General features: G+C 31.6%; 1 protein-coding gene and 1 long non-coding RNA gene across 5 annotated transcripts in view; one reads left to right on the top strand and one right to left on the bottom strand.

Moving 5' to 3' along the window:
* The window catches only part of LOC138697803 (uncharacterized), a 285,016-nt gene that overhangs the window by 131,387 nt on the left and 139,425 nt on the right, over positions 1-14,204 (top strand). For all 4 annotated transcript variants that reach the window (XR_011331614.1, XR_011331615.1, XR_011331616.1 and 1 more), the window contains one exon: positions 5,231-5,388. This is a non-coding gene — a long non-coding RNA (uncharacterized lncRNA). The remainder of the gene's footprint in view (positions 1-5,230; positions 5,389-14,204) is intronic.
* Positions 3,084-13,730, bottom strand: LOC138697802 (uncharacterized). Its single transcript, XM_069823316.1, has 2 exons — positions 13,509-13,730; positions 3,084-5,739 (listed from the first exon to the last, which is right to left on the bottom strand). The coding sequence occupies exon 2, from the start codon at positions 5,714-5,716 to the stop codon at positions 4,472-4,474; it is 1,245 nt and encodes a 414-aa protein (XP_069679417.1). The 5' UTR covers positions 5,717-5,739; positions 13,509-13,730; the 3' UTR covers positions 3,084-4,471.

The raw sequence follows: 14,204 nt of genomic DNA, 5'->3' as shown, positions 1-14,204 counted from the left end.
CTTCTTGTCTATGCGGATGACGTGAATATGTTAGGAGAATATCCAGAAACGATTAAGGAAAACACAGAAATTTTACTTGAAGCAAGTAAAGCGATAGGTTTGGAAGTAAACCCTGAAAAGACGAAGTATATGATTATGTCTCGTGACCAGAATATTGTACGATATGGAAACATAAAAATTGGAGATTTAACTTTCGAAGACGAGGAAAAATTCAAATATCTTGTAGCAAAAGTAACAAAATATAAATGACACTTGGGAGGAAATTAAACACAGAATAAATAAGGGAAATGTGTGCTATTATTCGGTTGAGAAGCTTTTGTCATCTGGTCTGCTGTCAAAAAATGTGAAAGTTAGAATTTATAAAACAGTTATATTACCAGTTGTTCTGTATGGTTGTGAAACTTGGACTCTCACTTTGAGAGAGGAGAATAAGGTTCTTAGGAAAATATTTGGGACTAAAAGGGATGAAGTTACAACGCAGAACTGCATGCATTGTATTCTTCACCTGACTAGGAACATTAAATCCAGATGGGCAGGGCATGTAGCACATATGACCGAATCCAGGAATGCATATAGAGTGTTAGTTGGGATGCCGGAGGGAAAAATACCTTTGGGGAGGCCGAGACATAGATAGGAGGATAATATTAAAATGGATTTGAGGGAGGTGGGATATGATGATAGAGACTGGATTAATCTTGCACAGGATAGGGACTGATGGTGGGCTTATGTAAGGGCGGCAATGAACCTATGGGTTCCTTAAAAGCCATTTGTAAGTAAGTAAGTATCTTCATGAATGAGCAATTTAGTAATTTTATGGTCATTGATGGTATATCACACTCCAATTTTTTTTACTCTATATGCATTTCTAGATTCGCCCATATGTGCTATATGCTCTGTTCATCTCAAACGTCTGAATTTAATGTTCCTAATTATGTCTAGGGAAGAATAAAATGCTTGCAGTTCTGTGTTATGTAACTTTCTCCATTCTCCTGTAACTTTATCCCTCTATTAACAAGTCAATAATTTAGTTATATAATAACTTAGATTTTTTTTTATTCTACAGACATCGAACATTAACACTTTCATTTATTGAAGAAACCTCCCTTATAACAAATTAATTTAATTACAGTTCTGTATATTCTCTGCAAAATATTTCGTATCACATTTACCGGAATTTTTTCCTACGAGTCTTGCAGCATGTCCCAGAGTGTTTTTGGGGTTGGACACACTTTCATCACTCGGTGATCCAATTTCACCCATAATAACTCGATTGAATGTAGATTTGGTGAATGGTCCATGATATTTAAATCTCCTATCCACTGTTGTTTTCAAGCTAGTTCTGGCACAATTGAAAGGTATGTTTTGGATAATTTTCATATTGGACTAGAAATCTCCGCCCAATCATATACTTACCCGAGGGGCTGTACATATGCATAGCATAGTGTAGTACCCTTTTTCATTCAGTGTTCCACTACTTCTGTCGAGTTCATTCACAGCACTGGCTGCAAAACATCCCCACAACTTAATACCCTTCCATGATTCACCGTTAGTGTCATATAGTTTAAGTACATTCAGTTGGCATAGAGGAGCTGAGAACAGCAAAAAGAGTTAAGTGAATCCAGCAGGAAGCATAAATATGGTATGGGTCAGCAATTACAAATGGGATCGAGAGAAGAAGAAGAAACTGAAATAAGAAGTCAAAATTCTGCAAGAAATGGAAGGGATGAAGTAACATTAGCGACAACAAAAAATAGAGGTAACATCAGTGGGAAGAAGTAAGTTGGAATATACATCTTGATTACACAAATTTTAACACTATATCACTTCGGAATATGTATTATATGTCTTTCTCGTGTTAAATTCTATCGTACCTGGTTACCATGTTTCGGTATGTTATTCTGAAGAAGGTCAATAACAGACCGAAACATGTTAACCAGGTACGATACAATTTAACACGAGAAAGACATATAATACATATTCCGTAGTTGGAATAAGAAATCAGTGAATGTTAGTGAGTCTAGTGAATAAACAGGAGGACAACTATGGAAGAGTTAAACTTAAGATAAACAATGTTGGGAACAATTAACAAGGAATTAAGAGAAGTGTACGTGCTTTCAAAGTTTACCCAAGGAAATGCCCCTGTTACTCATTTCTCTTAGAGGTTGAGTAGACCCCAGAGACATAGTGCAGCTGAAAGGATTAGATCAATGGAAAAACCCATGACCCCATCGGGAATCGAACCTGCGACCTTTCGGCTCGCAGCGTTACGCATTAATCACGATGCTACCATGTGCCTCTTGCTGTATATCGCAAGTAATTATAAAGAAGTAATTGACACAGATGATGTGTACAAAAAGTTCGAAAAAAAAAGTTTCCAGTTTACACTCATTTACAGTTAGGCTACATCTTTTTGCTCCAGCCAAACACGTTGATGCATTGACAATACTTCACAAGTTTATTCGTTACTTCACTTTCATTAACATAGAATACAGACTTCACTATTAGGTGCTCCAACGTTGATTGAGAAGATGAACTGGAAGCAGCAACGTTAATAGACCTACATCAACCTTGGAAAGAATGAATATGTTTACAATGATATTGTAAACTACTTGTACTTCACTATAACTAAATGATTTTCCATATTTCTTACAAAACTCTGTTTTTCTGTCCATCATCTTTTCACAGTCATTTAATTTAAATCCGGAACTTTCACCAAGTTTTCCATGTAACAGTTCATAAGCTATAATATTTGTAACTAAAGTTCACAAAATCACAACACTGAATACACTGACCTCTGAATAACCAGCAATCACGCACAATCTTTGAAAGTGAACTAGGACCACCGAAAGCTGAGCTTTGACAGTTTCATAAACAACTAATGAACAAGTGCATGTGGATGAGACAGAAGTATTCAATTTTACTCTAAGAAATACAATTGCTCGGATCTTTAACCCTCTTCCAATTGCAAACTCCAGCTACTTTTTGGTGATTATTTTAACAAAATACAACATGTCCGCTAATAAAAAACAATATGTGGTATATCCTTTCTATAGTTCGTCAAACTAGTGGTCGCCTAAGCTTAGTTTTCAAAGAGAAAACTAGCCTACTAAGGAGGGATTTGTGCGTAGTTGTATTGCCAGTGTTATTGCTTTTAGCTTTATGAAGCAAGAAAACATCATCAGTTTACAGTCTGCACTAATGACCTGTCAATCATAGTTTAAGAACTTACCTGAGAAAATGATTATAAAGATGATGTACTACACAGACTTCACAAGGCAGTTCTGTTTCCTTCACCACACGATAATTTTTAATCGGTTGAATTAATCAGTTCGATTAATTGGTTAAATCACTGCTTTTACTATTATTATTATTATTATTATTATTATTATTATTATTATTATTATTATTATTATTATTATTATTATTATTTGAACAATCTTGCATAATACTACCATCATCACTAAAGCTCACCTAAGATTGTAAGGCAGTTCACATATTTTTCAGATATTGTTAATTTAAAGTTGGAGCCATATTTGATTTAATTATAAATAAAACATAATACATTTGTATTCTATAATATGCATCACAATATCGTAACTATTAATTTCACTTCTTATAGTATTTCTTGTGAATATTTGAAAACAACATTATTGTCCTGTATAAAAAAAATAGCACAACACCATAGCAAAATAAACGGACTTTGTATTTACTGTACGTAATTTCATGTATACCATTCACAAAATATTGCTTCATCGTCGTTTGTACAGTTTATTATTATTATTATTATTATTATTATTATTATTATTATTATTATTATTATTATTATGCTAGGTGTTACTTGATGAACAGAATTATTCATACAAAAGCGTTAAGTTGCGAATTAATATAAATTAGTCTTCTAGAATCATAACTCACGAAATCCAAAAAAATTATTTATTTTTTTAATAATTCATAAACTTATATAAAACAAACAATTTTACTTAAACACAGTTGTTAGTATTTAGAATTATAGTAGGTGGTATATTTAAAATAATTACCAAAAAACAAGTTTTTGGATATTGTGAGTTATGATTCTAGAGGACTCAAATATTATATTACATTTATAGAATTTGGTGGTAAGACTATAATGTAAATTTTATTAACAGATGAGAGTGCACTGTAATGTAAAGCTTATATCGACAAATCTACATATGAGTGTCCTTAAATAAATGAGTATTCTATTGAGAAAATTGCTAAGAACCAAAAAATGAAACGATAAAATTACTGAGTATTAGTTAAATTGTCCTGTTGTACAAGTTTTATCAAGAGGAACTAAGACTCATAATTTCCATCAGAAAGTTGGAACTAAATGTTTGTAATACTGAAAGACTTTCTCTCACAATTCCATAAAATATTATCTGAGTACAGAAATATTTCATGTTGATTTGAAACTGAACAAGTTTATTGTTTGTGACAATCATTCACGTATTTTTCATAACCAACCTTTGTAAGAGAAATCTTCAACCAGATGTATTACTCTTTTTGCATAAACATCGCCCCCTGTATTAATTTCAAGTAGTTCTTCAATATTATCATTGGACAACTCTGGGAGTTTGCTCTTATCAGCACAAATAAATTTGAACATCATTAGTATGTGTGCAAATTCTGAGGAACCATGGAGTCTTATTTCATCTTGTAGTTTCTCAAAGGAGAAAGTTTCAGTTTTACAGCCCAGCTTTTTGAGGAAGTTGATGAACTCTCGATGATAGAGCTGAATCAGATCATCATAGTGACTTTCTATAACATCTGGACTTGCGCTGCTGTATATAAAAAATATAAGATCCTTTGCAGGTGATGAGTACTGTGTTAATTGAAAGTCTACAAACTTGATCCCAGATGGCTCCTCAGACCTTCCTTCCTTATACTGAAACAATATGTTATTTACCCACAGGTCATTATGAATGAATGCAGCAAATGGTTCTGTTGGTGGTAATGTTTTCTGCACTGACAGTATTAAAGCATTTTCAATTCTTTGCAGAAATGGTTCACACTCGGGAATTTCTTTGACATAACGAAGTGTTGAGTTTACCCACTTCGGTAAACCAGTTTCGTCTACTTGACTGGCGATCTGGAAGCTTTCACAAGCTTTAAGAACTGTTTCTTTGAAGACTTGTGGTTTCAGAACCTTGAGGGCCACTGAAATCGCGTGGAATTTTGCTAGCTTTGACACACCTAATTCAATGTGTTTCAGATTGAGGCCATTCCTGCGATCACCAGTAGTGTAACCTGAAATCTTCAAATTCTCCAATAGAAGTATGGCAGAATCATCTGCTTTTTTATGGATGTCTCCAAGACGGTTAATGCGAGATCCATAGAGCTTTGGAAACACATCAAGAATTTCGTTTTCAGGTATCCCATTCTCTCTCTGTAAATTATAAAATTCTGGGAACACTAACATGTAGGTGTTGACCTCCTTTCGAAACGTGACGTCAATGTTAATTACTTCGCGAAGGAATTTAGTTGGAGGCATGAGCTTTGCCACTAATGAAAGTTTCTGATGTTTTTTGGAGTTATTTGATAAAATGACATCAACAGCGAGCATTGTACTGCTGTAGTTATCACCTGGTTGGGTAAGGGCTTGCACATTATAGCTGGAAAATTTCACACTTAAATCAAATTGCTGACTTAGTAAACTTTCCAGATCTTCTTTTCTTAAATCTTCTGCTGACCAAGTCATACTTTCTTTTTTAACTGCAGTATCTGAAACAAAAAAAAAAAATACTGAAATTAGATTATATAAAAGCAGTGTTTCCTAAAACCAGGAATTTTTGTAATAGTAATTTTAAAAAATCTATATATATAATTTGAACTGGTAATGGAAATTACGGGAAAATGCCTGAATGGATTTTAATGAATGACCCGTTATTTTGAAGCTTGGCATTCAAGGATTTTCAGAAAAATAGTAACTTTCAGTGAAGCATTAGTTTTCCTACATAATTTTCCTATTTTCCAAAATCCATCTTCCGTCAATTTTGAGAATTAATTGCATTTCAGTATAAAACAAAACACACACTACAATAAACAATAGGCTATTACACGAAGGCCATGACCTGCAGGATTGCTGACATATCTAGAGCTCAAATTCAATTGGTTATTAAAAACTTCAAAACTTACTAAAAATAATTTACAGGTCTGATTCTGCGGTGTGTAATTTTCTGAGTACAGCTGCAAAACTTGAGGTGGTTTGATGACATTATTACCATTATAAATGAAATATTATTATAGTTAATGTCATGATGTGACTATTTTTCATTCATTATACATATTAATGCTATATTGATGATATGAAAGTGAAACGTTTTGGGGTTATGTAAGTAAGTATATGTAGAGAATATCTTAAATTATATCTTCATTTATATAATTTACTGAGTGGCGGCTCCTATAGTATAACTACAAAACTTACGTAGGATAATAATATTGTTATTAAAAATCAAATATTTTTATAGTTATTAATCAAGTGGGATTGGGTCTTTTTCATATACTTAATGGCAGTGTGGTTAGATATTTATATGCGTCATTCTCTTCAGTATTGGCTCGAGAGAGCGCAAAAATTACAGTTCCTAAGGAAAGACCAAAAGGTATTACTTACTGATAAAATAAGAAGCCTACAAAATTATGTAGTCTCCCGATCATTTCAGCAAGATCTCTTAGCAGGATAAAATGATTTTATCCTCTACATTTCAAGCTCTTAATGCAGCAGCTATACCAAGATGCTATATCTATTGTTCGAAAGCATAACAAACCTGACATTTTTTAAACTTTCACCTACAATCCACAATGACCTGAAATAGCATGAAAAATCCACTAATCGTCCTGATGTTGTCATTTGCGTTTTCGCGTTGAAACTCAAAAACTGAAGGTGGATAGGTTCAAGAAAAAGTATTTGGCATAAAACAACCATTCTGAGGGAGTATGTTTCATTATTATGGAAGCAAATAACTTTCAAAATGTCTGGTATTCATTGAAAATAAATGAGAAAAAATTTTATTTGAACATCTAATGAACTTAGTTTGCAGCATTTGCTGCAGAAACCACTAGTAATATATATTTTCTTTTAAATTGGTATTGTTTTTCCCATGGATTTCTCAAAAGGTATGGTAGTTATATGAAATACCATAGTATTATGAATTTTAGCTGTTATTTTATAAAACTTCATTTACTCATAAACCTAATTTTAAAATAAATCGTAATAATGTTACTAATTATGCACAGTCACGAAGTCAGTTTTATGATATATCAGCATATTACTATATTTATTATTGATTATAATCAGTAATTATAATTAATAATTATTAATAGAAATAAATTTCAAGAATGCTTTCGTAAATTGTAACTTTACTATACAGAGTGAGAGAAATGTAACTGTGCAGATTGTAGCAACGTATTCCTTGCGTAGAGTACAACAAAAAATTCTAACAACTTATTGGTTCCAAATGAATACTTTTCTCAGAAAAAAAAAAAAGAAGAAGGAATTTTCGCCTAAATGTTCACACTGTTTTACTCGATCAGTACGATTCTGATTTTTACATCTATCATTAGAGAAATTAATAAGGAGTGATTTATCCCCTTGCAGTTTCTCCACATAATGGACTGTTTTCTTGCAAATTAAATAAAAATATTAACACATCTTATTTCCTGTCATTGGGAAGTGTAGCAACTCTGCTGCAGTGACTAAGGGACTGAATGTTGCTGTTCAGACCTGAATTCGTGTGTGTATTCATAGATGAGTCGTATCATTACGATATATTATTTACAGTAGATCACTGTATTCTTTCTACTCTTAATTGGTTATTTAAATACAATCTCAAATTTGAAGCCCAAAATAAAGTATTATATATCAGGTCTTAAATTTGAAGTTTCTTTCCTATAATGTGAAGTATCTTCTTCTTCTTCTTCTTCTTCTTCTTCTTCTTCTTCTTCCCTTCAAGTATTAGGCCAAATGGCCTGTTACGATCTCACAGTTGAAGTTTCAATCCAGCGCTTCTTTGGACGACTGAGAGATCTCTTCCCGTTTGGACGATAGTGGAGCATGACTTTTGGGATTCTATCTCTATGCATGCGATGCAGATGATTTATCCAGTTGTTTTGATAATGTTTTACGTGATTAATTACAGGTTCTAGTTGTAATTCTTCCATTACATCTTCATTGCGTTTGTGATCCCATTTCGTATATCCCGCTGTATATCTAATAAATTGCATTTCATTAGCCGTTATTCTGCTTTCGTCTTTCTTCCTTAATGTCCATGCCTCACTGCTGTAACAAAGTACAGGTCTCGCCAAAGTCTTGTATAGGCGAATTCTAGTATGCCTTTATACTAGGGAAGGTTTCATAATGTTGTTAATTATTCCCATTGTTTTGGTATATTTATAATGTGAAGTATAATTAATTTAATAAAGAAAAATATCCTCTAGCAAGCACGATGGCGAACCACACCAGTGTGAGGAAACACGTAACAAAAAAAAAAAATTTTCCTTTGCGTTAGAATTAAGTTTCGCCTTAATTTTTTTGGCTGATATGCTAGTATTTTATTTATAAGTATATGATTTCTGTTAATAACACTACAATGATATCTACCTTCTTACTGCATGTATTACGTGTTTCATAACATTGTAGTACTTCTGATATCATAGAATAATATTTTTGTTAGTTTATGATAACGTGAAACCTTTATGCTCGAAGGTCAAATGAATAAATCGTTACTAAAATTTCAACAATTGACGTCACTTGCTTAGCAACAACAGTCAATTAGTACGTTAAATTATTCTGACACCACTTGCTTAGTAATGGATCAAGCATTGATGAGTGATGTGGAGTTTGCTAGGAAGATTGACTATCTTGTATGAATATTGTCATTTCTGTTATAGATCCATTTATAAAAGCTTTACAACAAATCAATTCAGATGAAACATAGTAATTCCATTGTAAATACTTCTACAAATATTTACTTACAAATGGCTTTTAGAAAGCTCGAAGGTGCATTGCCACCCTCACGTAATCCTACCATTAGTCTCTATCCAGTCCCTACCATCATACCCCACCTATAGATATATAGTATGTATACAATAAAGAAATAAAGGAAAAATAATCGTTAATAACATCACATGAATTACATTAAATTTCATTCGCTCTCATTCACAATCTTTATAACATCTAGCGACTGCAAAAGAAGTCACGTTATAACCCTTATGGAATTGCATGGAGTAATAGCTTGCAACTATACTTCCATCTAGCAGTCGTTACCAAAAAAAAAAAAAAAAGCCTTTCCAAAGTGGCGGCTCTAGTAGTTATTCTCTTTTTATGTTGTCATTTCATAACTTGGGAATGGCCAATCTGATATATATGCGATCAGGTGTAATAGCTAGGGTTAGATTTACTTTACAAAATAAATTTTGTGGATATCTTTAGGCCTAAAATTTTGTCTGAAAATGTTTTCAGTTAGAAGCATACTTTTGTTGTAATAATTTTTTAGAAATGAAAATAAAATCTATAGTTTTCAATACTTCCATAATGGCTATGAATATGCCTAACTGAATCATTACATTTATACAGGCTCTTGAGAAGTAAACTACTTTAGTCTTAAACCTTCAATAAGTAACTTACTTCTTATAACTTGTTGAAAACATAATTTACTGCTATATTTCGATAATATGTGATTTAACAGAATTTTTCTTCCATGTAAAAAAAGTTTTGGAATATTTTATGTCTTTCTCTTCGTAAAAATACCTAAAAATCGGGCTAGATCCTCCTAGTGCTTGAGCCTTCCACTCGAGTGGTGTCTATTGGGTCACCCTGGTCATGTACACACTGTACAGACTAAATACCTAGTTTATTTGACTCTTTATTATATTTTAACGTTTACACTTGTCAGCATTTTCATCTTAAGTGTAAGAACGATATCAAGTTGCTTAGCAAAGAGTTTTTCTACATCCTCGTTATGAAAAGAATGGGGAAGTAAGTGGTTGCACAATTATATTGACTAGGCCTATAACATTTCACTGAATCAGCAGAAGTGGAGATGCCCATGGTGAATTGTTAAAATAGTGCATTGTGACCATTCAGATTACGGTGCAACACACTTGTTCAATCATTGCCATCCACACCTGTGGAGTAACGACTAGTGCGTCTGGCCGCAAAACCAGGTGGCCCGGGTTCGATTCTCGGTGGGGGCAAGTTACCTGGTTGAGGTTTTTTCCAGGGTTTTCCCTCAACCCAATATGAGCAAATGCTGGGTAACTTTCAGTGATGGACCCCGGACTCATTTCACCGTCATTATCACCTTCATATCATTCAGACGCTAAATAACCTGAGATGTTGATACAGCGTCATAAAATAACCTACTAAAAAAAATTCGATCATTGTCAGGTTCAGAAGACTGTTTCTCATCCTGAAGAGGAATAATAATATGTTGATAGAGAACCTTGTGTTCATTTTTTCACTGAATTAATTTTGACGTAACTCAATTATCATCGTAGCAAGCTTGTGATTTTGCAAAAAGAGAAATATCTATTACTGTACACATTTGTTGTGCACAATTTCACATAAGGTTACATAAAAAAAAATAGTTTTTATTGGTTACTGCATAAAATGTGTAATGGGAGAGTATGTACCATTCATATGATACCGATGTTTTGCAGTGTAGCAAAGTGATTGATATGTGTATAATTTTTTTATTCTCTTTACCCACATAAAAGAAGAAATTCAAATGTTCACATTTCTTAGTTTTCTATTGAAGTTATAGTAAAGATCGTGCGTATTTATAATTGACAATTGTCATATTTATTTAAGAATATTTCCAGACCTACATGCAAAGCATGTGGAATTTACAGTGTAAGTAGTGGTAAATAAATAAACAAATGGGTTTTTTGGAGGGGGGATGATAGAAAAATAACGTATTTCGATATGACGAAATTTCACTGCAACAAAGTAATTTCAGAAGTCCTTAGATTTTCTTTATACTAGCATTTTACTATATGTAAAATTTAACAATTTTCTTGGTTCATTCTTTGACACCAGTTTTTAAACATATCTGCAAAGTGTCTTCAGCTGCAAAGGGGAGTTACACCTAAAGAATGGTGCATCTTGTATCTTGAGACAATTGTACCCAGAAACAAAGCAATTTAAATGTAAATTTCAACAAAATCAGGTTTAATTTTGAAGTATTAATTATAATACCAGTACCTACTATTATAAATGAGAAGAAGAATACTAATAGAAACTGAACTTAGTCAAGTATTCTCTTCTAGCAAATTTCTTGTAAAATAAGGGGGAATGTGTGTTTTTTTAAATTGTTGAATCTAAATGCTTTGGTTAGTTTAGATACATGTAGTTTAACAGTAATATCGTGTGAAGATATACCAGAAATTTCCCAGTCACGATAAAGGTAAATCTAATCATCAGATTTTACTTTATTAGCTAAACAAAATAAATTAGAAAAACATAAACCATGATCGTTTAAGATTAAATCCTCAATATGAACATACAATAACAAGTTATTTAATAATCGTCTATTTAATCCAGTTGGATTATTTGAGTCTATATGATGTAAGTGTGTGTTTGATAATTCATGTTGGTAGACAACTTGAGAATAGTGGTGTTATTTAATGTTTCTTTTCAACTTTTATTACAGTTTTGGCTACAAATCTTTTTTTTTATTTATGTTTATAATTGAAAAGTTTTACTCTGTACAGCACATTGCTCCTTCCTAATTTAATATTTTAGGATTTATAATACCTTTACAATTTATATACTTTATTTTATTTAAATGAGGTCTTTTTGTTTTCTTATTAGTAGGGCTACTCCTCACTGAAAATTTCAAACAAAATCAATATTTCGTAAGAACATGTTGAAACTAAATACAGTAACAACCTGATAAAAACAATTAAAACGAAGATGGTGGGGGAGGGGGGCACCATAAGAGGTCAGGAAGTGAGGATTTACAACCGTATGGGAACGTGGTGCATACAATAGTTTTTAGTAAAAGCTCTCTAAATTATATGAAGTAAAATAAAGTAAAAGTAAATATAAATATAAATTTAAGTATAAAAGGCTTAGTCAGTCAATTCTCATATTCTTATCGTAGTCTGATAAACATAATGAAACAATGTTGGCATATTAAAGGTTGCCATGACGACTTTAGTGGCCTAGGCTGCTAAAGTTCAATTTTTTGGACTGATAACAGTCCGAAAAGCAACTATTTTAGAGAACATGTACCAAAATATATATAAAAATAAAAAAAAAAAAAAACTTAAAACCTCACATTAGAAACACTCACTGCTCAAATTTTGTTTACATATAGCTGATAATTAAAACATTGTTATGACTACATTGAATTTTAATTTTTTTGCACTAATAAAACATTAAAATGTTGTGTCTCCAGGTACAACACGTCTTTAGGTTGAATAGATTCCTCTACTTTCTCATTTGCATAGTAACGAGAATTGATTGATATATAGTGGCAGATCTAGTAGTTTAATACATACTGTCACAAAAGATTTAGAAAAATTGGATTTATAAAAAAGTTTTATAAACTTTCAGTTAAAGTAAATTTTATAATTTTCTTAAACTGTAACCTTTTATAAACAGTTTACAATCTCACAGCTATTTAGTTTCTTGTAATGTAGGTAAATGTTAATATATTATGACTCATAAATATGGATAAAATAGAATATTAGACCATCACATTTTGAAACTTCTTAAATTTTCATTTGATCAGGAATATCATGACATATTCAACATTTGTAGTAATGTTTCTTGAAAAGTTTCTCTAAGTATTTATGGTCTTATAATTATATTTATACTTTGGCATGATTATAATATAAAAATATATTCTAAATAGAGTACCGGTATTGTGTCAATTTTTTACTATCACAATGTGCAATGTAGGAAATAGTAAATTAAAAATACCGATAATTATTGTTAAACCATGAAATATCATAACCCAATAACTTAAAGTGTTTTGGATTTAATATTATTTAAATTTTTTAGGATTTCAAGATATAATTAGAGAAAATTCACTTTCTTCATACTGTATTTAACAAAATCTTAGTATTAAAATAAAACAAATTTAAACGATTTTAATGTGGTTGTTATGTAACCTAATTTCATAGAATTACAATTCAGAATGGTGAAATTTTATTACTGGTAATTTTCATAAATCATTAAAATTAAAACTCTTAAATATTATGAAAATAAATATTATATAAATTGCATGCTGCAAATAAATAAACAAATAAATAAAATGAAATAAAAAATTCCAAAATTTGATTTAAATGCGCAAAAACTTTGTTGTGTGTTAATTTTTATGTAAGGTTTTATGTTTTGTTGATAATTCGTACAGTCAGCACAAACTCGTATCCAAAATTGTTTTCCTCTTCACTTATTTGAACTAAATTAGCACAGACACTGATAAGCATATATTAGACTGATGGTGATGAATCTATTAAGTAATGATGATGTATCACAGACTCACCTGATGCTTGATGTAGGTACCAACTGAAGCCTGTGTAGAACAATTGCTTTCTGACTGAAGACACTGAATTCCTCTCTATATGAACCCCCTAATCAGGTAATGACATACTGTAACCTTAACCTTGATGTTTTTTTTGCTTTGAGAAAATTGTTTTTTTGTTTCTTTTCCATGAGATGGTTTCAGAACGCAGCTGTTAAGGTCAGATTCTACCATGCAACTGATCATCTTATGTAGTGTGGCTGCGACTTTCTCCCTTGCAGACATCCTGACCTTGAAGTATAAGGAAAATTGAATCTAACTTAGTGGTATATGAAACTTGAGAGAAATAGTAACATTGTAACTAAACAGAATTTGTGTTTCGTTTTACCCCTCTCTTTTGAGCTATATGCTAATTTTAATCCTTACCTGTTTTTTTAATATCATATTTGAACATTGAAAATTTTATATTAGTTTTTCGTTTCTTTATCATTTAATTATTAATCTCTCTAAATCTTTATTATTATTACTGAATGAATTAAAATTGAAATCAGGTTAGGGAGTGTATGGCCAAAAATGTTTGCCCCTAAAAATCGATTTAAAGGCTTAGATGTATATAGAATAGTAAATTTTAAAGTACTGGGCACCTGCCGCTTCTTTTCTAGTACGAAATCAAATAAAAGTTCTTATTCATTTAATATAAATAATACAATGATAACT

This window comes from Periplaneta americana, chromosome 4 (genome assembly GCF_040183065.1).
Source record: "Periplaneta americana isolate PAMFEO1 chromosome 4, P.americana_PAMFEO1_priV1, whole genome shotgun sequence".
Taxonomy (NCBI): domain Eukaryota; kingdom Metazoa; phylum Arthropoda; class Insecta; order Blattodea; family Blattidae; genus Periplaneta; species Periplaneta americana.
This window is presented reverse-complemented; position numbering and strand designations above follow the sequence as displayed.

Bases quoted from the DNA above. Each gene is read 5' to 3' on its own strand.
- LOC138697802 (XM_069823316.1), bottom strand. From the start codon at position 5,716: ATGACTTGGTCAGCAGAAGATTTAAGAAAAGAAGATCTGGAAAGTTTA.